Source organism: Semicossyphus pulcher, unplaced genomic scaffold, assembly GCF_022749685.1.
Source record: "Semicossyphus pulcher isolate SPU_LCO1_2020_fin unplaced genomic scaffold, fSemPul1.0.p SCAF_11, whole genome shotgun sequence".
Taxonomy (NCBI): domain Eukaryota; kingdom Metazoa; phylum Chordata; class Actinopteri; order Labriformes; family Labridae; genus Semicossyphus; species Semicossyphus pulcher.
Genome location: NW_027211615.1, coordinates 19,029,951 through 19,053,978, shown reverse-complemented (window position 1 = coordinate 19,053,978; position 24,028 = coordinate 19,029,951). Strand labels below are relative to the sequence as shown.

The 24,028-nt window shown below is 41.8% G+C and overlaps 1 protein-coding gene across 1 annotated transcript in view; it reads right to left on the bottom strand.

The window, feature by feature from the left end:
- The window catches only part of LOC138585127 (kelch-like protein 29), a 115,260-nt gene that overhangs the window by 35,391 nt on the left and 55,841 nt on the right, over nt 1–24,028 (bottom strand). The window contains exons 3-5 of the mRNA XM_069657383.1: nt 23,449–23,596; nt 20,416–20,934; nt 4,147–4,285 (exon numbers count right to left, since the gene is read on the bottom strand). Coding sequence (XP_069513484.1) covers nt 4,147–4,285; nt 20,416–20,934; nt 23,449–23,596 — 806 coding nt within the window. The remainder of the gene's footprint in view (nt 1–4,146; nt 4,286–20,415; nt 20,935–23,448; nt 23,597–24,028) is intronic.

The following is a 24,028-nucleotide window of genomic DNA, read 5'->3' as shown; positions in this document are numbered from 1 at the left end:
CTGTGTGTGAGTCTACAAGCTGCTGCCATGTGCGTGTTGGATATCAGAGCGGGGTATCCACTCAGACTGGTGTGGTGTAAGAGGTGCCAGGGAGTGCTTGTGTGAGCAAATTAAACAGAATATGATCCTTCGTAATGCAGAGCCTGAGATGTGCAGGGGGAGGGGGGGGGTGTGCTGTCAGAACGGGGCCACGTTGTGACTTCAGCCAATCCTATGTCAGAGATGAGTTCACATTCAGGATCCCCCCGCTGAGGTATGAGAGTTAAATAACAGCTCACCACCCGTGTTTAATGTCCCATGTGAAACAATAATCCACTCAAGGGCAAAATAAATGGAATCAAAGCTCTGCCCCCACGACTATGTCTCTCTTCCTGCAGCTACGGACATCAATATGAAAAGTAGCCTCCATGAAGATGGATGGACGCTGTTTGCTTCTGTCACTCACGTTGGCACACAGATATGGCTCTGTCTGTTTCTGTGTGTGTGTGTGTGTGTGTGTGTGTGTGTGTGTGTGTGTCTTTAATTTTCTGTTGGACCCAGTTTGCTGGATGAGAAGTCCTGACAAACAGTCAGCATTTAGTGAGACACAGACAGCAAAACAAACACGATGAGACAGGTGGATGAAATGTTAGAGTGAAGATGAGAGAGGAGAGGTTGGAGGCAGGGTGAGACGGTCCTTCCACAGGGAGCCAGCAGCCATCCTTCTGAGGGAGGGGTCGGGTTGTTCCATGACTGTGCCTTGGTCTTTTAAATAAGAGATAATCCCACCTCCAACAAAAATCCACCATCACACCTAAACAGAACTTTGTCCCCGCTGCAATACTCATCAGCAGCCTGTAGTGTATGAACTGAGACATTAGTCGTCATGTTAAAGCGACTCAGGAGGTGAGAGGGGAGAAGGACATCCAGAAATAAACTCAAAGACAAGAACATTTGTCTCTGGATGGAAAAACCAACGTAGTGACTCTTTTTCCTCCTGCAAAGCAAAAAGCCACAGAGTGTTATTGGGGGAGGGGGGTAGGTAGTGAGACAGAGAGAGGGGAGGGGGAGTGATGTTCAGGGTGATGGAGGGAGAAGAGAGGTAAAAATAAAAGAAGAGCTGCTCATCAACCTGCTCAATTAGTGCAACAGGAAGCAGCTCGAGTGGCAGCTTGTTTTGTCTGAGCACTTATGTTATGGACTTTTTCCTGAGCTTCTAAAAAGAGGTGGATATTTATGCTGCGTCTGATAGAAGACATGAGTTTAAATAGTGAGATAGGGAGTCAGGGAGGACAGGAGAGATAGAGGAGGAGAGTGAGGAGGAGAGAGGGGAGGGTGAGGGGGGAGAAAAAAGGATGGGCACACTCAGGCAAAGAAATGTGTTTGTGAAAAATGCTCCAGTTATTCAAGAGGAAGTCTGAAAATCAGCAGAGACCGTCAGAATGGTGGTGAGCAGAGGAGGAGAGGAAGGAGGGGAGCTGTAACACACAGCACACACACACACACACACACACACACACACAGCACACACACACACAACACACACACACACACACACACACACACACACACACACACACACACACACACACACACAGTCTTACAAGACCATCTATTCTGTGGAAGTACACACACTACAGAGATATGTGAGGATAATATTGTTTTTTGTTATTGAGGACATTGTGTTCCATCTATAACATCAGGTTTAATAAAGGACACTTTAAGTCTATCTGTTGAAGACAAAAACAAACATAGCGAGAGTCACAAGAGGTAAATGAGAGTAATTTGGGTGAACTGGCCCTTTAAATACAGCGAGTCAGAACAATGTCTTAATTGAAATCTGAGGGGAGTATTACAGAGTCCTGTCTTCCCCTCAGGCTGAGAGGAGCAGCAGAGGGCTGTGCAGTGCACTCAGGGCTCAGCTGCAGTGCTCACACAGGGCTGACACTGTAATGGGCTTTAACACAGCTCTCTACCAGCTCAGAGTCACAACACTCTCTGACTCACACGCAGAGAAAACTCCTGGTCTGACACACAGAGAGGAACAAATGGCATGAAACTGTGGTGCAGAGATGCAGGAGCAATAAATTAAATGCCTGCAGAGCACACTTATTGGAAAACCTCGAGGGGTAAAATGGAATTACAGGAGACGATCTGTCTCTCTGGGTTTTTTTGGCGATAAGTGCGTATATTTAGAGGTGACATTACATCCTTAAAGTATCATGGGATAAGATGGCAGGTTAAATAAACACATCTTGCAGGAGAGGCCTTAATGCTTTAGTGAGTGTTAATAGAGCTGGAGAAAACTGAAGATGAATAAAGAAAATGACCACATTTCTCCAACAAATCTTCATAACTTCCATAATAGTTGCCGTTACGTGCAGATCAATTTCAGCTTTTTGCCAATTAAGTTTATTAATTTCTTAGGTCTAAAGGTGTCATTGGGTTGGTGTGTGTGTTTCTCTTTAATGGCACACACACATAAGTATGCATGCAGTAAAATACGCATAGAAGCTTCACTAAAAGTACATTTGCACACGCACACGCACTGGTTTGTAGGGAGCTGACAGGGGGTCTGAACAGCAGTGAACACCACCGGAACCTCATTTGTGTCTCTCTCTCTTATTTGACCTCATAAAGATGTGGACATGAATGTGAGCCAAGTAGATTCTCAGTTTAATTCCAAGTGTATTAAAAAAGTGACCCGAGCTGCAGACATGACGCTGTAAGTCAATGACAGACAGGCCTTTGGCTCTCTTTGCTCCACTCTGAGCGAGCCTGCATCACTCTCCTGGCTGATGAAACCTCACAGCTACAACTAAAACTGTCTTTTTCTCTGCTCATATAGCTCTCAGCTCTCTGTTGAGCTTCACAGTGGAGGCAACACGGCTGCTGGGCAAAGTGGCAAACTTCCCTGAGGTGTTCCGGTTATGGCTAGCAACTTTCTGTTTGTCTTTGTTTTGCACTTCATTCCTCACAATGCAAACACGAACAAGCAGACACACACTCGCACACACAAACACATGCACACAACAAGACAACTTTGATTCCAGGGGCTTTTAAACAAGCTGAAAACACCTGCAAGGATTTGAAGTAAGGATGAGGACATGAGGGAATTATGGCATTCCCTCTCCGGAAAACAAGGAAGATAAAAATATGTATATTTTCACTATAGGACTTTACACACTCACACTTGTGCACAACCATCTAGAGCCACTTTAAATGTATCTGACGCGCGTGCGCACACACACACACACACACACACACACACACACACACACACACACACACACACACACACACACACACACACACACACACACACACACACACACACACACACACACACACACACACACTGTGGAAGTACTCACACTACCGAGATATTTGAGAATAGGACATCATTCAGATGCAGAGCCTGCACTTTCTGCACTAAAAATGGCTGCATGTTCTGTAACATCATGGATCAGAAACAAACTTAATGTTCTTTACAACAAAAACAAAACAACCCATAAAGACAAAAAATATGGAGTATGAAGGACAGAATACTCGGGGAATTCTTAGATCCACATCAAATGAACAAATGAGTGAAAGGTGGTGTTAACCTGTGAAAGTGGAGCTTCAGTAAGCTGTCTGAGATGTGCTTTTTTGTCCTTTGTTTATGACTCTGAAATGTCTTTTTTATTACACTAACCAGAGTTACTAGCATATGAAAAGGCTGTGTTGCAGCATAAACTGAAGAATTATCAACAGAAAAATAAAGTACCTTTAGAGACTAAAACCCCTGTGCCCACAGAAGACAGCGTGTCTTTGGTGAATTACCACCCAAAGTGTAGAATGTGTGATTCTGTTGTTTTGGCCCTTTGGTGAGTTTTCAAACATCCCCAGTCATGGAACATTTTCACTGCTCATTAAAATGGAAATGAGGTTAAATGGCCCTACATGTGGAGGAAAGGTAATGACCAGGTTTGACCTTTATTCTCTGCTTTCAGATACATTCATTTGAGCGGGAAGAGGAAGGAATGGCTGCTGGCCCTGTGCTAGGAACCAAAGTCTTCACACACCTGCAAGAGAGAGAGGGGAAGGGAAAAGAAGCGACACAAATGCGCCCTATGAAAAGAACAGATTGGATCAACAGCTGGTGGGAGGGGGGAAGAGAAGGCAAACCTTTTGACCAGGTCCTTGAAATACAAGCTGCAGGAAGCTACAACATTTTGGTGGACTTCAAACTCTTTGCCTTCAACAATTATTTTCAGGTCTGTAAACTCTTTGGCTCTGCGCTGCTGGTTCAACTCCTTCAACATCTCTGTAGAACAAGAAGAACAAACAGACAACGCCACATTTGGGTTTAGAAATGTTTCACTCTTCTGTACAAACATGAGCAACAATAACATGACAACAAGAAACAGAACACAATGTTGAAAAGTGCAGATTGTGAGACACAATATTGCTGACAGTCTAAAGAAACAACGTTCATTATCTGATAGAGAAGAAGTGATGTGTGCAGGTCTGATCAAACGTTTCAGCAGATGTAAAATGAGGTATGAATATAAATATGTAACAGAAAAGCGTGCATGTAAAAAAGGAAATAATTAGCTCTTATATTCTATAATGTACTGAGACATATGCAACACCCAAAGCATGCCGTGAATGAGATCAAAAGCTGTCATTATTATGGAAAGACTCTTGAATAAGTGTGTTTGACCTCTGTTAATGTTCACTGCAGAGCGACAGCTTCAATGAAGGGAAGCTGAATGAGATTAAAAAGCGTCTAAAAGAGATGTGGTCTGAAAACAGAGACACTGTCGATGCATTATTCACACTGAAATTAATTCTTTGGATTCTCACAAGCGCCCTACTCAGAGAAGAGTTGACCTTCAAACGTCGCTCAGTGAGAAAACAACTGCTTATCCACAAATCCAAACACCCGCTTCTTTTCTCTCAATCGCTTTTAGAAAATCACATCCTCACCAACACACCCAGCCTTTTCTTCAACTCTGGGAAAAACACACAATCTGTGAAAACATGCTCTGAGCAAGCTGTGTGCTGTTGAAGGCCGCGGTACACAATGAGCTGTATAATGTGGTCCAGCAGCTCCATGTTAGGCCTGGCCTTACTGTAGCGTTGGGTCGGAGGCTCTTGTTTGTCTGTGTCTTAATGAGGCACCATGAGGGGAAGCTAAGAGGGAAAACCAGCGGGAGACGAGCAACTTGTTCTGCAGCCTCAGGAGGGAGAACCAACACTGTAGCTCTGTTAATCTCCTATCGAGAACGCCACTAAAAGAGAACGCTGAGAGATTCAAATGGAGAGCTACAGACACAATAATGTGGATGATTATAGAGGGAGCCAGCTTCCATACTGTCCTCTTAGAATGAACAGATTTTATAGAGACTGCAGGCTGCAGGGGAAACATCTATTTGGCACAAAGCACAGTCTGTGTTAAAGGCACATATTCCCTGCTGGGGAAAGATAAGAAGGAGATACATGATGATTTAGATCAGGAAGGTGGAAAATCCTCCCCTGATCAGCACAAAGGCTTACTTTGCTTTCTTTTAACTTGTCTTGAAACTACTTTCATAATTCTTTGCAAATCTGAACAGAAGCAAAGCGACTCATTTGTTCTCAGGAGTAACAAGCAAGGTGTGCATGTGAGGTGTAAAATACGTATTTTACTCATCAGTCCAGCCATTAAATGTAGGAAAACTGATCAGACTTGTGATTGTATTGGTGATACCTGAAATAAAGGAGTTTGTCTTTATCATCCTGAAAGAGGTCTGTGTTCACGTCAGACTCAAAGCAGAGATTTAATTAACCCAGAATGACTCTCTCCCTCTGTTTGGCTGAAATATGCTCTCATTTAGCTCCTTCCATTCTCCTGACTGACACTGGGAGCTCAGCTCTGAATTCATTCAGCAGATTAAATTATACAGAATAAAGACTCATGACAAATAAGGTGCATTCAGAGGCGTGTTTGGTAAAAGCCTTTTCTCTGAGCGCTGCATCCTTCACAGTTTTTGCATCAATGAATTAATGAGCAGAAAGAAAATGAGCTGGTTATTAAACATGCTGAATACCAAACAGGAGAAAAACACAACAACGGATCCAGTTTTTGACAACATGTCTGTTGTGTTTGGACTCGATGCACAGCAGCATGAGTTAGAGCGAGCCGTACGTACACATGCAAACACAAAGGCTGCGTTTGCCTCGTCTTTCATTCGTCTCTCTCTCAGCTCTCCACATTCCTCTCCACCGCTGCTGCCTGTCAGTCGGCCAGCTATCTGATCACTGTGTGGGCATGGACTGTGAATAGTGAATACACACCAAGTTTGAGTTTGCATTAGTGAATCTTCAGAGACCGACATGGCTCTCACCTCCAATCAGCCACAGCGCATAGCATCCGTTTGCCCCGAGAATAGAGAGAGTGAGAGGGGGAGACAGAGAACTCAGTGTGTCAGCAAACAATGGCCGCCTCCCTCGGAGCCGTGCAGACACACCTGAATGCCTGATGGAAAAGATAATCATGGCCCCCCAGAAAACCTCATCAACACCGGGGACCATGAAACTGCACATGGCGTCCCCATTCTCAGCTTTGGCATGGAGTGTGTGGAGGCACAGCCGTGTTCAATGGGACCACAGCGGCTTTGAAACAGCAGACGTCTCAATACTCTGAAAGAAGAATCTCCTGAGGGGAGTCCACATGGAGGAAACAGTTGTGGGGTTGTTTTGTAGGGAGTAAACAGAAATGCTCATTGGGAATATTGTGCGACAGTTCTGGAGAACATCACGGGCTGTAGACAGTGATTGCGTATGTTAGCGTAGTTTCCTTCCTCTAAGCTGTTCACTATCATACTGAGGGCCTGAGCTGGCTCTTCCTGATTGGTCGACACAGCGCACAGGGGGAATGAAAACAGGGCGACTCTGCTGCTCAGCCTCGTAACTCTACTGGAAAACATCTGAGCGCTGGGGCCAATGGGGTCCTCGGTGAGGTTTCCAGTAACCTATCAGAGCTTATGTGAAGGTGTAGTCGTCTTCTCACTGATCTGTGATCTGGCCGCTGTAAAAGGGCGAGGCAGCATATCATTGGCTGCTGAAATTTGAGCCATTTTACATGGGATGCTGTAGATGCACCATTTTGTGTTTGCGCCCAAATCTAAATGTGATTTTTGTTCATAAACTCAGAATATTTTTTATCAGCTTTGTACAACATGCAGTCAGGAACAAGTCAGGTTAAAAATCTGATTAAATGTTAAAATCGCAGCAGAACACATTGGTACAAGGCAGGGTGGCTTTTAAGATTTTTATTTTACCTTGCCCACAAAATCTCTTTCTGGCGACACACTGTGTCACAATGTGTTTTACATATTTAACCTAACTTCTTAACTATCATCTAAGATGATTAAAAAAGGAAAGCAATCAGTCCACAAAATACAAAATTAAGAGTAAAATGACAAAAAAAAAATTTTTTTAATCAATGTTTGTTTTGTTTTTTTTGTTACAATATGTTTATGCTGGTGTTTATTTTGTCTTTGGTTGATTTTTAACACCTAAATGTTTTTGTTGGTATCATTTTTTGATCAGTTTTTATTTTCATCTGTTTGTTCCCACGTAAAGCACTTTGGGGCAGCATGTTTGTACAAAAGAAGCTATATAAATAAATTAGCTAGCTATTGCACCCTGTGAAAAATACTTGAACAATAAATACAACAAAAATACTCAAAAAGTCTCTGCAGCTCAAGTGAACATCTAATCATCCACTTTTATGTACGACTGGATGACATTGGATGTGTTGCAGCAGAAAGGACTCTGATGGCTTCACTGTGACCTTTTTGTTCTCTTTTAAACTTTCGACAATCAATTCACAGCAACGCTCACAGTTTAACTACCCAGAACAAACCATGCTAGCTGATCAATAACTCCATGTACAACCCTGACACAATGATTTTATTAAGCTTGGACAAAGACTTCAGTGCAACACATTTTATACTGGAACAATGCATGAACATTTTCAACACTATGTATGAAAATGAAATTAATTTTTTGTAAACAAAGAGAAAATATGATAAAACTATTAGGCTGTTTTTTTAAAATCAATTTTCAAATTTCTTACTTTTGCAGTTTGAGAGCAAAACACAAAATGATACAAATTAGGCTACAAAAAATAGAATCGTTAGTTGACTTGAGTTCAATTAATGCTGCGTCTGCATTTGATATAAAGCTAAGCTAATTATCATTAAATGTTAAAGAGAAATATGAATTAAATGCTTTTAATATGTGATATTATATTATATCATATTAGACTGTATTATATTATATTATCATTTGTTCAGGATAAAATTAAAAGATATAAATCATTAAAAGAATTATGCATGTATCGCTTCTTAGATCAAATAATAATTAAATGTTATATTTGTAAAAAAGAAAAAAGAAAAAGAAAATCTAAGAATTTCTTTAACTATGCGACATGATCACTATGATTACTATTAATTTAATGAGAATACATTTGTAAGATAAAAAGAATCAATCTGTTTACAGCTCATATTAAAGCAACACTTTCCCTATACTGAAGCTGATTGGACTGAGGGAGATCAAAATATTCTTCCTCATACAAATGTCTTTTGATGAGTCGGGATGTTTGAGAAATTCCTTTTCAACATGCAGCAGAATAAGGAGAGTGAGCCAGGAGCAGATTCAGAGTAAATGCTCACTAAAGAACTCTTTCCAAGCAGAAAGCTTTCAGTGTTGGACTCCAACTAAAAATGTGTTTCCCCTTTAAATGCCTGATGTGATGCTGTCAGAGGACTGATGAGATGTTCACATGTGAAGTGGAGCACTAATAACCAAGATTATCGGGTTGAATAAATGATCAGATTGTAATTATGAGTTCAGTTGTTTTTTCAAATAATACGCTACATGACAAAAAATCCTTAATGCCTTGTCTGAATGAGATATTTCTGTATTTTGTTAAAATTATATTTGTGTGCTGCTAAACCTTGCTGAGTTAAAACCAGGTCACAAAATCCTCAGATAGCCTCAAAAAGGGGGGAAAATATTTTTGAAACCTGCAAACGTGCAAACGTGTATTTCTGTTATGTATAACTACAAACAGTACAGGTATAATTACAATTGTAAAAAAAAACTACATAAATCCTCAGTGACGTTTTACATGTTTGTGTAGGTTTCAGTTATTTTAGACTTTCATTAGTCTTCATTTTGTTTTGCTCCAAAGTTATTTGTTTAAACCAAGAGAAACAAAAGGAGGGAAACTTCATGGCAATACACAGAAGTCTGAATTCTATTAAATATAATTTGCATTTTTAAATCCCCCTACTCAGCTTCTTCTACTACAGATCACATCTCTATGAAATATAAAACATTTAAAAATATACGCAGTGGGATATTCTTATTACTTTACCTGGTTAATTTTTCTGGCTTACGAAGTTGAAAAAAGCTCACTGGGCCAAACAAAAGTCATGCAATTCTATTTCAAACATATTTATGATATAATAATGTTGTTTATATATGGTGTAATTATTTTTGTATTATTTTATGCCGTTGCTTTGGGAGCTTTATTAAGTTGCTTTACTAAGCATTGAAAGGCCTTCATCTGATGTAATCAAGTCATTTCTATATGAATGGGTTTTATGTGAGATTAGCTCAACAAATTTCCCTCAAATACACTTAACTTTAAATATAATTAGTTTTTTGCATTTATAATGTATTTCTCTGAGCATTTCAAATGTTTGTATTTTTAAAATGTTCCAAAGGAGAATAGAGCACACTGTAAAATCACACTGATTTGTGACCTACAGTATGTGTATGCACAAAATTAACCAAGGATTTTCCACTTTTTAAAACAATTGTTTCATAAGCCATTATTTTTTACAGTGGTGAAAAATCCGGTTTTAAAAGCTTTTACATGTCATGAACACCATCAGGCCAGACATCTAGATGCAATCTTTTAAATCTTTTTTAAATTACACTTTATAAGGATAAAAGCTTACAGATCTTTGTGCAATCCAACCTGGGTTTCTGTGAAACATACCTCTAACAATCACAGCCTCATTCATTCCTGCAGACGTCTCAACAGTTTGAGCGACACCCAGCAAATCAGCTCATCGAGGCATCAGGAGTCCTCGAGGCCCCTCGAGTCTCTCTCTGTCCTGATTTCAGTCTGTAGGGCAGCAGTGGCACCATACAGCCTTATAGAATAGTCCATGATGAGGACGCTTTATATTCCCCCTGCTCCATCTGCTGAGCTGAGCTGCTGCAGCCTCAGCACTGCTGTCAACCAGGCTGGACTGAGCCAGGGGAGGGAACAGGGGACACAGAGAGAGAGAGAGAGAGAGGAGCTTGTGCCCCTCAAAGATGCCGTCTGGGCCTTTGTTGCCTTCTTCAATCAGCATGCCAGAAAAGATCTGCAGCAGCAGAAAGCTCAGCTCTGCTCTGTCCTGTCTGCACACTCTGGACCAAGGGTCAGATGTGAACGTATAGTCGAGGCAAACACAAAAGAAGGCTCAGGGCAGGAGGAAAGGATGTCATGTAATGTTCTCTTGTTATTTGTTTTTGTGTGGAGTAAAAAAAGAGGAGAAATTCTCTCTCTGGTCACGGTGGGTGCAGTGGCGTCCTCATTAACCAGACAGAGGGGACAGAAGGACACGAGTGGTCATACTGTCTCAAACAGGTTTCAGTGAGAGGAGACTCCTGTGGCCAGCAAACAAGAGCACTGTCACATCTTGTGCTGCCTTCAGGTGCTACAAGAAAAAGGAAACACTGCAGACATTTTAAAAAGTGAAGTGGCAAAAGTTGCCTAGGCTTGAATTCCGAAGACAGAAAGTAGGAAAATACAGTATGCACATGCTGGATGTTACAAGTGAGGCTTGTTACAGTTCACAGGAGGTTAAAATGTTCTATTAGTTCCTGAAGCTAACAACATTTAGAGTGTTTTTTTAGGAAACGGTTGCCTAAGAAACTCAATGGGTCTCAACCTGTCCGTGTTATATTAAAGTCTGCATAAGTTATCAGTAAAAATAAGAAAGTAAAACATAGCATTGAAGAAAGAAAAGATGTTTCTCCTGCTGTGGTCTGTTAAAATGTACAGCTCCTGCGCTCATGTGTCAATTTTTCAAAATTTTTTCCGACTCTAGGTTTGTTTCTCATACACTTTTCTCCTCCCTTTATGCAGATAAATGATAACAATAAAACCAAAAATGTGCAAATCTGTCTCCTCTCTTTGCAATCAGTGTGAGTGAGTCTAACCTACAACAGATGCACACCAGGAATAATCCTCCACTAGAATAACTGGGACATGACTTCTGTTGCGAAATAATTCAAAGAGAAGTGTAACGTTTATTCGACTGTGAATATTTTAAACTAAAAAAACAAATCCGGTCATGATGCCTGTTTTCACGTCCAATTAAAATGTTCCAGGAGAACCAGAGGCACTCAGAAGTATTTATTACAACATGGCAGCGTGCTTCTCCTAAAGGGAGTATTAGGGAGTACAGAGGCAACACCTGTCACCTTGTCAGGTCACATGACAGGAACAGAAGGAAGCGAACTCAGTCAGTGAAGATCTCCTCTGTGGCTGTTTTTAAGCTTATTTGTGGACCTGAACAAAATGTGAATGTCAAAATGTTGCCAGCTACCAGATATTATGACTTTATCCAACAACTGATGAAGTTTTTGTGCTCTGTGTCATAAATGTCACATCTCAGTGGTCTGAGCATCAAAGCAGATCCAACATGACATATTTCCCCTCTCGCTCATATGATTCATGAAATGTGAAGTAAACAGTCTGATATTATCCCAACAACACCTTGAAGCCAGCTTCATGTTAATTTGTCAGATTAATTTGGTCACTAATTTATTCTAAATTCCGTCTGTCAGTCTGGTTCTGTCAGCTCGGCATAGATAGTCACCACCTATTGAATAAAGGCTCTGATTGGTGCACCAACGACCAATTGCAATGCTGGCCAGTGACAGCCAATTACACGATGGCATTTACCATAACCAAAGTGAAGAGCTGTGTGACTATATGTCGTGGGTTGCTTATTCATTGTATTAAATGAAGCAATCATTCTCCATGTCAGACCTGAATGTCCAAAAGCTGTATTTACATTTATTGTACAAGAGGCAGCAGCCAAATGTTTCCATAGCAACAGCCTCTGATTGGACCGTTTATTTTTCCAGCAGTGCGATACAATGTGATAGAAATTCTTCCAAAACCAACTTGTTATTCTGATTCATTAAAACACGATGAGTCAGTTTGGTTATCAACTCATTTATCTATATCCACTGTTGGTTTTGGAAGAATTTCTATCACATTGTATAGTACTGCTGGAAAAATAAACTGATTTAGATAAATGAGTTGATAACCAAACTGACTCATCGTGTATTAATGAATCAGAATAACAAAAATGCCTTAAGATAAAGATTCAGTGTCTCTGTGGGATTTATTTTCCTCTGCAATAGTTTCTGATTATAAGTTGGTTTGGAAGCTTAATAAATCCAAAACTTCTTTTTTCTGCTAAGAACTGCTCTTGGGAACTGAGATAAAATGCTTACAGGACTACAGGCCTGAACGATTAAAAAAGCCACTTTTTTCCCCACAGGCTGAGCTTAAGCCTTGAATTTGAGGGTCGGCTTATTTGTCAAAGTGCCAAAGGGGCAAAATGCCAATAAGGATTTGATTTATTTGTTGTAAAAGTTTGTCACATGAAATTTTAAAAGTAGACTGGGTCCCATCACAGATTAGCAAACATTTTGCTGAAGCATTATGCAAGACATCATTGTCAAACTCTGCTCAGAGTTCAGTAATTCATCCACAACACAACAGATGACTTTGCCATTGTGCAGAAACACAAGAGCACTGATGCAGAGAGACACAAGCACAGCAATGCATAAGCAGGAGCAAACACACATGCAAATGTACCTACAAACGCACGCACGCACGCACACACACACACACACACACACACACACAGTTTTAGGTGAGACAATGTCATAGAAGAATAATCCTGATAAAAATGTGTGTTTATGAGAAGTGGCTGGTTTGTGTAGATAACATGCTGTATGCTTGGAGGGGATTTGATGAACTGAGTGGGTGTGCAACACTCCATCCTCCTGTTTCATTAAAATTGCTCAGTTACTATTTTATATAAATTACAGTGAGGGCCAGAGTTCTGCTACATAATAAACCCCAGTGGATAAACAAGGCTAATGAGAGAAATGACTCATCTGGACACAGGTCTTGTGTCTCAGTATGAATGTATCCTTTAAGAAACTACTGACACAAATAATTTCATCTTTTCATTCGTTCTTCCCCTTGAGACAGACTCTGGATGATGAAATGCCAGACTGGATCTTTTATCACCTCAGGCACTGGTAGCAACATTCATATATTGTCTTTTAAAAGTCTCCACACAAACCTAAACTTAACTATCGACCATATCTGTTGGTTTCCTTGGACAGTTTACAGTCAGTAAGCAAAGCACCACCATGACAGGACACATGGTTGTTGTTGGGAGCTGAGCCGATCATTAGACAGACATTAGCAACATGTTAAGTGTTAGGAGGTGTACTGAGCATTTGAGGAGAAAATAAACCTAAGATAAAACAAAGTGCAAACACACAAACATATTAATTCACAGTTTAAAGTTACTTTCTCCTCCGCTGCCTCCAACTGCAGCCTGGAAGAAGCAGCATCAGCTGTCTCAAGCCCTCCTCCACCCTTGGCATTCAGGAAGCAGACACACACTAGTGGTGGAGCAGCGCTGCCAGTGTGTGTGAGAGAGAGAAAGTAGATCTGCTCCCCAGCTTGTGTTCACACCTCGGCTGTGTTTATGAGTTTGGTTTGTGTACATTCTGTACCAGCTTTGCACTCAGAGGATACTCGCCTCTATGGGCTACATTGCCTCCATGTTGATCCTAAACAGCAGGACAACTACACACTCTGACACACACACAGAAAAACAACAACAGCTAATGTCAGCAGTGCAGCCTGAGATAAATGTCACATCTCCCCCTGAAGACAACGTGTGTTTACTGGGTAACTTTGTGAAAGTCACAGCAGCCCGAGCAGAAAGGTTAGTGCTGGGGTTAGCTTGTATGTGGGAGTCTTCTCAGCAGACTGCACACCTGAGATGAGCTGCTGGAGCCTGAGGTGGAGTCAGGCCAGTCATTCTGATAATCACACTTCAGAGCTGCAGCCTCTAGTAGAAATAACACATTCTGTAATTGTCATTGTGTTAAATCTTATTGCTAAAGAAGACTTTGAGTCTTTGAAGCTTACACGGTGCCAAAGATCTTTTGAATGCAATTCAAGTCATTATCATTTGTCTTTGTCACAGAAGAATGATCTGCTCAGCCTGCTGCTCTGCTACAACTCTGAGGAATAAAGAGTTTGTGAAAAGGGTGGAGTTTATTGTGGGAATGCTAAGGTCTCATCGAGTCATTGGTATTTATTTGATTTTCTGAATGCATTTAAAAGTTTAATGACAAAGTGAGACTATCCTCTCAGATAACGAGCACACTGTGAACATCAGCGAGCTAATACTGCTGAACTTCTTCTGGATGTTTCTGCTGAGATGTTGCAGCACGTCTGCTGCTGTTTTGGATCCTGAGTTCTCTCCCTGTTACGATTAAACTTCTCATTAGAGAGAAACATCCACTATTGACTGGCTTCCTGCTAACATCTGCTGTGTTTACACTCAGCCTCATTGAAAATGCATTAGCACTTATTTCATGGCTGATGTGAGGAATAACACATCGACATCTGACTCGTGCTGATTAATCCGTGACATCAGATCGTCTCTGACATGAGGTGCTTGAGATTCAGACACATTTAAGGTGGAACCTCTTTTCACTTTGACACTACTTTACACCCAGATCAATTTGCTCCAACACACCTGAGGGCAGTGAACACCTCATGTAGGCAAATGGCACTGTTCCAGTGTGAGATCTGGGAAAGCATGGGAATTAAACTCGTATTTTCTGTCCCTCTAATTCATCACAGCTCTGGCAGATGAACTATTTGACTTGAGAGTGTTTTCACTTCAGTAGCAGATTATTTAAATGTACAGACATAGATTTTGCATTAAATACTGAGTGCTAGCTCAGACTTTTCTACAATAAGACAAGAGAGAGTCTGATTTGGCTTTTTAGATGAAAACAGCCATCGGAAACTTGGACCAGCTGTCAGAGACAAATTAGCAATCTGGTTAGCCCACTTTGCTAACCAAACTTCCATGCTTAAAAAACAACACATTAAAGAGAACAGCATCAACAGAGTAGAGAAAGAAGGGGTGGAGAGACAAAAGTTAGAGAAGTATGGAACAGGTGGCGAATAAAGTGAGGGAGGAGATACAGAAGATGAAAAAAAGAGAGAGAAGGCAGGAAAAGAAAGCAGAGGCTATAAGTGGGTATGTGTAGCAGGTGGATGTTAGCATGGCAGGGGGGGCTGGAGAGGATGCTCTGCGTGAGAGGAGAGTGAAAGAAATAGACAACTAAAGAAATAATACAGTGAAGAGGACAGGAGTGGGGGAGAAGAGTATAGGGTGAGGAGAGTATATAGGAGGGAGGGAGGTGTGGCAGGGAGCCCAGCGGCTGCACCACTTATATGATGATGCACATAGGAGTCGAGGCTGTCAGGCTCCCGGTCCTGCCACTGAGCTTTATCTTGAAAATCATGGTGATTAATAAAGCCGGAGCTGCATTCAGCATGGATGAGGATTGATGAATCTTAATGAGCTAACCACCATCCCTATTTTAACAATGGGGGGATATAATGTATGGGGCTCCTGACGGGGCTCCTCTCTGGTAAAGTACGATAACGAGGGAGAGAAAGAAGGAGGGTGAGAAGATTGCCTTCTTCGGCTCATGACACGCCGATACGGCACGTCTCATGTTTCTTCCCTTCCTTTCCTTCTATTTTTGCTCCCTCCTGAGAGCCTGAGTCGTACTAGAAACTGTGAAAACATCTCAATGGAAGCTGTTCTTAGAACAACTAAAGAGACAATGTGAGGAAGATGTTCAGCTACATGTTCAGCTACACCTGCACACTCCCTGCTGAAAATGAGATATTTGAGTCAATATCATTAATATGTAGCTCCCATATAAACCCATGTGCCAAGACTATTCATAAGCATATCACTGTGGTACTGCATGAATTCATTTAAGAGAAATACCTGCTCACAGTGAGTCCACAGTGATTGGAATAAATCTCAACCTCATTAATAATTTGCCACATCTGCAGCTCTTGTGGATTCCATATTATAATAAAGCCACTGAGAAAACACTTAAAAATTCATGCATTTCTTATTCAAAGTTAAGCCTGTTTTTGGTTTTCTGCTTTAGCTAATCCTGACGTGGAGCTTTAGGATAATCACTCAGCACAACACCACAGACACTTCAATTAATTTACCACAGATGCTGATCCCAGTCAGCATATTGGAAGTTGAGTTTTTCAAATACAATAGCTTAAAGATTCAGTTTTGTATTTGTGGCGTTGAAAGACTTTTGTGTAATTAGCAGTGCGGATTGGTGGAGATGGTCTGCACTCTATCAAGAGAAGGAGAGACAGAGGGAGAGGGAGAGGAAGGAGAGGGGAGGGTTTAATGAATGTGCTCGCTGTGATTAATGCTCTCAGTGCGGCGATCACAAAGTGGCTGTGCTTTTTTAATAACAGCCTGTCATGCTGGCCTTGTATGCCTAGTGGTTGAATCAAAACAAATATTTATGCATCACTAATAAGACGATAATAAATGTGAGCTTTATTGTAGCTGCTTCACTCTTTAGACGAGGTGAGAGAGATGTAATCTGTGCAACATTTCCAGAAATATAAAGCCATTATAAAGATACATCGTAAACCAGAAAAGCAAATTTCCTAAATTAACTTTTGATAAGTGTCAAGACAAGATGCAGATTTCTCTCTTGAATAAACAGCACCAGCACACACACAACTTTGCCTTGTAAACAGCCACTATCTTATTCATTTTGTCTTTATAATTTCCTTACTTAGGGGTTGCATTATAGCTAACGTGCAAATTACTAATACACTAGTGGACAGTAATTCTGGAGAACAAATATGCTCGGTCCAACAGTAAACAAACCAGAGGCCAGAATTTGAATACGGCCGAGACGGCAGATGAGACGGTGACAGCAGAGGAAAGGTGAACCAGCTCTGGATGTGAGGCCGTGCTGGTCTTGCTGTAACAAACTAACACACTGATATTAAACTAAAAGATCTCAAACTTCAATCTGAATCTCATTCTCTCTAAGACTGCCCTTCATCTGCAACATGTTTAAAGGCTTTTACAAACAAAAATGTTTTCACAATGTGCAGCACAACCACAACGCAGCTACAAACAGACCTCCAGCTGAAAATCAAATCAAAAATATAATTTGAGCGGTCGCTATAGGTGACAGTGGTAACCATTGAAAAACAAACAGGCAAGGAAATGTAGAAATAATAACTTCCAATTGATATTTATGTGTTTTCCAGTCATGATCTGCCTTTAAAAAGTACTCAATCAGGTCTGCAGTGAGCCGGTCCGTCCCTGCTGAGCTCGGCACGAGCTTCTCCTGGCTGATATTCATCAAGACAGACATCGATTGTAACGACTCGGTCAATAGACACACCAACTCCTCTCTCAGCATCTCTCTCTCTCTCTCATCTTCAGCCTCTCTCTTCTTCTCTCGCCTCCCTGTGTCCTACTCTTCTGTTTGTTTATTGTCATTTTAAAACAACAATGCCTGTCATCCTGTAATCCCAAGTTTGACAGAATGTGCTGACAGCTGTGATCGCTGCGGCTCGAGCTGCAGACGTGGAGAGATTATTTAAGAGCTTGAAAGCTCGAAAAGAAGACAATAGAAAAATGAGCGAGGAGTGGGAGGTGTGACAGAAAATTAACAATTGAAAGAAGGTGTGGAGTTTGATTTGTTCACTTTGACAGGCAGCTATGATGAAAAAGCTGCTGTGGATGGAGGAGGCAGATCTCATATCTCAGGAGGTGATGAGGTTAAAGCTGCCCTCAAGCTGCCATGTGGGAATCTTCATACAAACAAACGCATGGCATTTGCACAGAGATATACGAACACACACGCACTATATAATGTAAACAGAAATGCAAAAAAATCTGCACAGACAAACACAGCCATGCAGAGAGGAGCACACAGTTGTTGATGTGCCCACTGATGCAGAGCGGAGACAAATTGCTCCCTTCCAAGGCAAAGCCAAATCAAACACAGAGTCTGATTTCTGTCACTGAGCTGTTTGGCTTTAAGGCTGCAAGGCCGACATCTGACAAGACATGCATGCAGTCACACCCAAGAAGCTGGGCAGGCGTCTAACTGCACACACATTTGTAGACAAACACCGAGAGGCCCCTTGCAGAGCTGGACTACGGCTGAAGAGCTCCGTCAGCTCCTCCAAGATCCAGGACTTCAAAAAGCCACAAAGCCTCATCTGCATATCAGCGCCTGCTAGCATCGTAAGATGTATTCCTTTTTAGCTAAGTAGTGGCTTTAGTGTTTAAACTGTTTGTTGTAAAATCCCTTCTGAAAACCCTCTGACGTGACCCACACGACATCTCACTGTTACAGTCTCTCATGATTTAAACACCCACAAAAAGGGAACAAATTCTCCAAGTTAATGCCTGAATTTGAGGATATTTTGGACGTCTGTCAGGATGATTATTCATCAGTAACTCAATCAAAGTATTCCACGTCAGTGCCTGGTACAGTGTGAGTTGGAGCACCATATTTATTACTTTATTTTGGCTTTAACCTTAGAAGCTCTGGCTACTTTCACCCTGAATGAATGAGTGAATTGTGTGCATGCCAGTAGTATATGAGGGGTTTGTGTGTGGATGCCGTGACTTTATTTGCTGCCTAGTTTGATGCCAGATGTGTGTGTAACTAAAAATCTCTTATCCTCACTTCAGCCATTAGAGGCTGCAGAAACTGAACTCTAACCTGTAGCTGCTTCCTTTCTCTTCACAAACTTAATATAGTTTGTTTTTTGTCTCAGCAGAAGTGCAAACAGCAGGTCTGAGATAAGTGAAACAGAAGTGAGCCAGAATGCAGGTCGCAAGAGCTCACTGTCCAGATTTAAAACAGAATGTGGAAGAGTTAAGAATGCCTTTGACGTCTAGCAGAGGGGGGGAGAAAAGAAATAACGGAAATGGGAACTGTAAGAGAGATAATCAGAAATACAGAGAAGCAGAGACACAGACAGCAGTGAGCAGAGACGGAGGCTCAGGGCCTCGGTCGGGGCTGCATTGTTGTGATTACAGCAGCAAAGTGAAGTGTTCCTGTCAACAAAGTACTTTTCACTGTTCAATCTATTCAAACATTAAAAAGAATACATGAAGATGTGTCATTATAATTCAACTCGAGCTTCTTAGGTGATTTAGGTCAATCATTAATGTATGAAGACAGCCTATTTGAGCACAGAAGCTAAGAAGCTCTCATTCAATAAGACTGGACCAAGCAGAGGAGTCTAATTATCCATTTCCAATTCTACCTGCAGTCTCATTTCAATGTTTCACAGGCAGCCCCCAAAATAATTGCTTTTCTGCAATCTACAAGTTCATTTGCACATTTTATTGATCAAAACGAGTCAGGACAAAGAAAACAATCCAAACCTAAATTAAAAGCTTCATTAAATGTGAAAATTGGTCGGGGGATTGTGAACGTCTGTTTCTGGTGCCCTGCATCATAAACTCCCAAGGTTAAACCAAACACCAATTTACAGCTCGCAGACTCAGACATGAGTCGCAGCTCTGAAGCACCTTCACAAACACAGAGCGAGTCAACAAGGCTTCAAACGATTGAGAGAGAGAGGAGAGGGCAGGGACTGAAAGCTCTTCCTGCCTGGTGTTTAGGAGGCTTTGTGAGCCGTGCAAATACGCGTACTGCAAAGAGAAACCTGACACGCTTCAGAGCACAACAGTACAGAATGATGTTGTGTACTAGCATCAAAACAAAATGTTCTTCTTTCCAAAGAATCCACCTTACAGCAGCAGTATCAGAGGTTGTTTCAGGTGCACCTCCGTTCTCTGCGACCTTGGAGCAGCTTTGAAGTGAATTGGCTCTGGTTGTATTTTAACAGCCCCGTGCTCGACTGTTTGCCGTCTTGTTTATGACTGTTGGCATCTGAAAACTGCTCTGGTACACAGACAGAGAGGGCAGGAGAGGGGACTATATGCTTCATTCAAGCGCAGCCCCACATAAGGGGAGGTCAGAAGAAACAGAGAGCTTAGAGTACATTGATTTAATACCTAACAGCTCCCTTGCTTGGATTCTTCTCTGAGCTCAGGTTACCGGCTGAACAGATCTGCTTTGATTCAGCCTTTAAAAGGAGTCGTGACAGGTTCAATATCTGGTGAGTCTAAGAAACCTGTGAAGAGTGCATCAGCTGAGGCTGTCTGTGCTTACCTTTAGGATGTCCCGGGTCGCTGAACTCGTACTTCCCCATCCCAACTGTCCGCAGCATTTGCAGCCTGTTAGGACCGTCCTGATTGTCTGCAGCTGAGGGCGGAGCCTGTGCTGCTGCTGCCTGTCCATTGGTCAGAGGTAGGGCGGGGGGCTGGATGAGGCCGGGGTGAGAGGTTAAGTGTCCGTTGCCAATCACGCTGTGAGGGTTCGGATGCACCACCTGGTTAGCAGTGAGGGAGGAAGGTGCGACTGTGGGCTGAGTGGAGTGGTACGGAGACTGACTGGGCATGCTCAGAACCATTGAGGGTGGCTGCTGGGTCGACTGTGGCGTCAGCTGGAAGTGGGCGGTCATCAGTGGGTGCTGTAGAAGAACAGGTGTCTGGATGGATGGGGTGACTCCTATGATGGCCGACTGCGTGGTCACGCTGTGGCTGAAGGAGGGCGGCTGGTGGAGGGCGTAGGTGTGGGGCAGGAGGCTGGACTGGCTCACTGCTGCTACTGGTGCAGCCCAGGTCGGACCTAGAGAGGAAAAAACAGAAGGAAGAGTCAAAAGATATCGATTAATCAACTGTATATAAAGCTGTAAGACCATTAAAGCAAAATGTTAAAGTAGATATATCCTGATGGGGTATTTGGTAAGTGCAGACAGGCCAAAAACAGGAGTGCTGATATTCTAAAATCAAATAGAGACAGAAAACTGCAAATTCTTTTGCTACAAGTTGAACAAATGTTTCACTGAATTTGAAAGCATACATGCTGCAGTCAACACTATTATCTGTGTAGGAGTCTGTGTTTACCCAGACACTCTGAGCCAATCATTTCTCTGCCCTGAGGCGCTCAATGCTGAGGCTGTGCTGGTGAAGACAAAGCCATATTGGATTTGACTGCAGCCTCCCTCCTTTATTCATCGGCTCCTACTCCCTCATCTCTAGCTCCCCCTGCCAGGGTCCAAGTCCAAAAATAACCCACTAGTCTACAAAGGGGCCAAAGGCTAAATCTCAGCATGCAAAAAGCTAAAAAGAGTAAAAAAGGAGCTGACATTATTCATTTATTCATTCATTATGCATTCTCCCTGCTGATATAATAGCCAGAGAAGAGACTGATGGAGAGGGAGGGAGAGATAAAGAGAGATGGAGAGAAGAAAAGAAAGAAAGAGAAGAAGACTCTCGAGGAGAGGCCAGTTCTGTTCATAATTCACTCGTCATCTTTACCAACACTGTGTTTCATTTCCCTTCTTTTGTGGCTCATCTTCATAAAATGATCCTGATCAAATGGATAAAAATAATTCTTATTAAGTTTTACAGTTTTAATGCAGAGATGGCAATGATAAGAAATTCTTATTTATTATTTTGTCCTCAAATTCTTTGTTTCTGTCCTTCATAATTTCTTCAATGCTTTAGAAAAACATGCAGCATATAAGAAAAATAATTTCATAATCATGACACAACATTGACCTAAATTCAGAGGCCTGGTCTGCAAAGGTTAATTAATGGAAATAAGTGCATTAATATTTAATGTATTCAAAGGTTGCTTCTGCTGTCTTGTATCTCAGAATGAAGATTTTCAAAAGTGCCACATTCCCTTTTAAAAACTATTTTATTTATTTATTGACTTCACAAATTGCTGAACTCTAAAGAGGCATCAAACTATAAACTAAGAACTATTTTTGCATAAAGAAACTTTGGATGAAACAAAAGTTCTTCTTCAGGGACAAACTTTGTTGAACAAACACAACAGTGAAGTTTCTGTTAAAAAGAGTGTTGATTAATTCTGGCACAGTTGGCAGAGAACTTTGTGGAAACAGTTCAATGAAGTGTGGAGAGGAGCTGGCTTTGCTGCAAACGCCAGTCACAGTTTGGAATAGCGCACACACGCAAATCAATATGCAACGCTATGCTGGGATTCAGAGTGTCATATGTGACAGCGTGCTCGGTCTGTGACATCTCACTCTCCTCACGCTGCACTCTGAGCTGCAGTGTGGCAGTGGGGAAGTTGGGAGGGGGGGCAGGAATTGAAGGCTTACACACAATCAACTGGACCCTCAATGCACAGCAGGAGACTGTGGCCACACTGCAGGGGGTTGCAGTGCTCCGTATAATCCCATCAAAACTGAATCTTTTTCTAATAATGTAAATATATGTGAATTCCAATTACAAGACAAGTTATATATACCTTAGCAGGAGCTGAATCGTTGTCTTGACCATGATGCTTTGCTCCCACTGAGCAGCAGCTGTCTACAATCTGGATTTGTTGAGTTTCCACAGGAGCGAGCTGTGTGCCAGTGTTCTTCTTAAATGAGACACGTTTGTGATGAGCAGGAGGCAGAGGCCAGCGGAGCAATGGAAGGAAATTAACTGCTGTAGGGCAGAGCTATTCTGGGTGAGTTCATTACAATAAGAGTAACAAACTACAACACTGGCTTCACTCCTCAGTGTGCGCTGCAGAACCACTTCTGCTCTTTTTAAAGGGGCAGGAATAGAATAAGGTCGACATCTAAATTAGACCTGGTGGAGATCATTTAGAGGACGTTCAGAGTTTCACTGCATTTAAATTAGACTGAATCAGCTTCAGTTAGTGACAGAATAACATTAACAGGGACGATAAGATGAGAGAAGAGTGGAGAAGGAATCATGAGGGACTGGAGGACTTGTGAAGGTGGATTTGGATTTAAACTTCGCATCATTTTTTTTTTACTTCTTGATATCAAACTGAGATTTCTCTGATTGTGTGCATAATTAAGCTGATTTATGTAAAGATGCTGTTTGTGGATGTTAATTATGCATGATTGTGTGTAAAGTATGCATGTTGTTGAGGTTAGCATGTATTTTATGTAGGCCAAGTCAGCCAAGATGTCTCATTAGCATTGGATGCTGGTGTAGCAGGCCAGAGCCATCTGGGGTGCAGCATGTGTGTGTGCACTATGTACATGCTTATATCTGCCATGTGCAGGCATAGTGATGATGTAAAACTGGTGGAGTAAGAACATGGGTGAATGTGTGTGTTTTAACTTATATTGTGTGTGTGAATCATTACCGCTGGGCTCGCTGTCACGATGCTGCTTGGCAGGGGGCTCATCTGTATCCCAAGGTGTGAGCTGGTTAATGGGTGTCTGTCCCCACCTCACGCCTGGAGCCAGCAGCAGTCCTGGGGTCTGGTTGTCTCCAGGAGACAGACCTGAGACCTGCAGCACACAGAAAACATCACTGATTAGATCGTCTCATGGGGATAAACAAAAAACAAAACAGCCCGTAATATTCAGATCCCATACAGTGCAGCTTACAAACAAGGACCCTTAAATATTTGGTGTAAATATAATATTTAACAGCTTGAATGAAAATCAGAGTCACCAAACCGTTCCTAAGGACTTGAAGTGAGCACTGATGATGGAGTCCGGCATATATATAGCAGTGAGTGCTGATTACAGCCTGTATATAATGGGAAGAGGAGACAAATACATCTTGCTCAAATGTCTCAAGAGTCGTTGTAGAAAGAACAATATTTCTCCTTTTATATACTAATAACAACTAACTTTGTAGTGTTGGATTCATACACATTTGGATCCTTCCTCCTGAGACTGTGGATATCTCAATTTTGCAATGAATTAAACATTGTG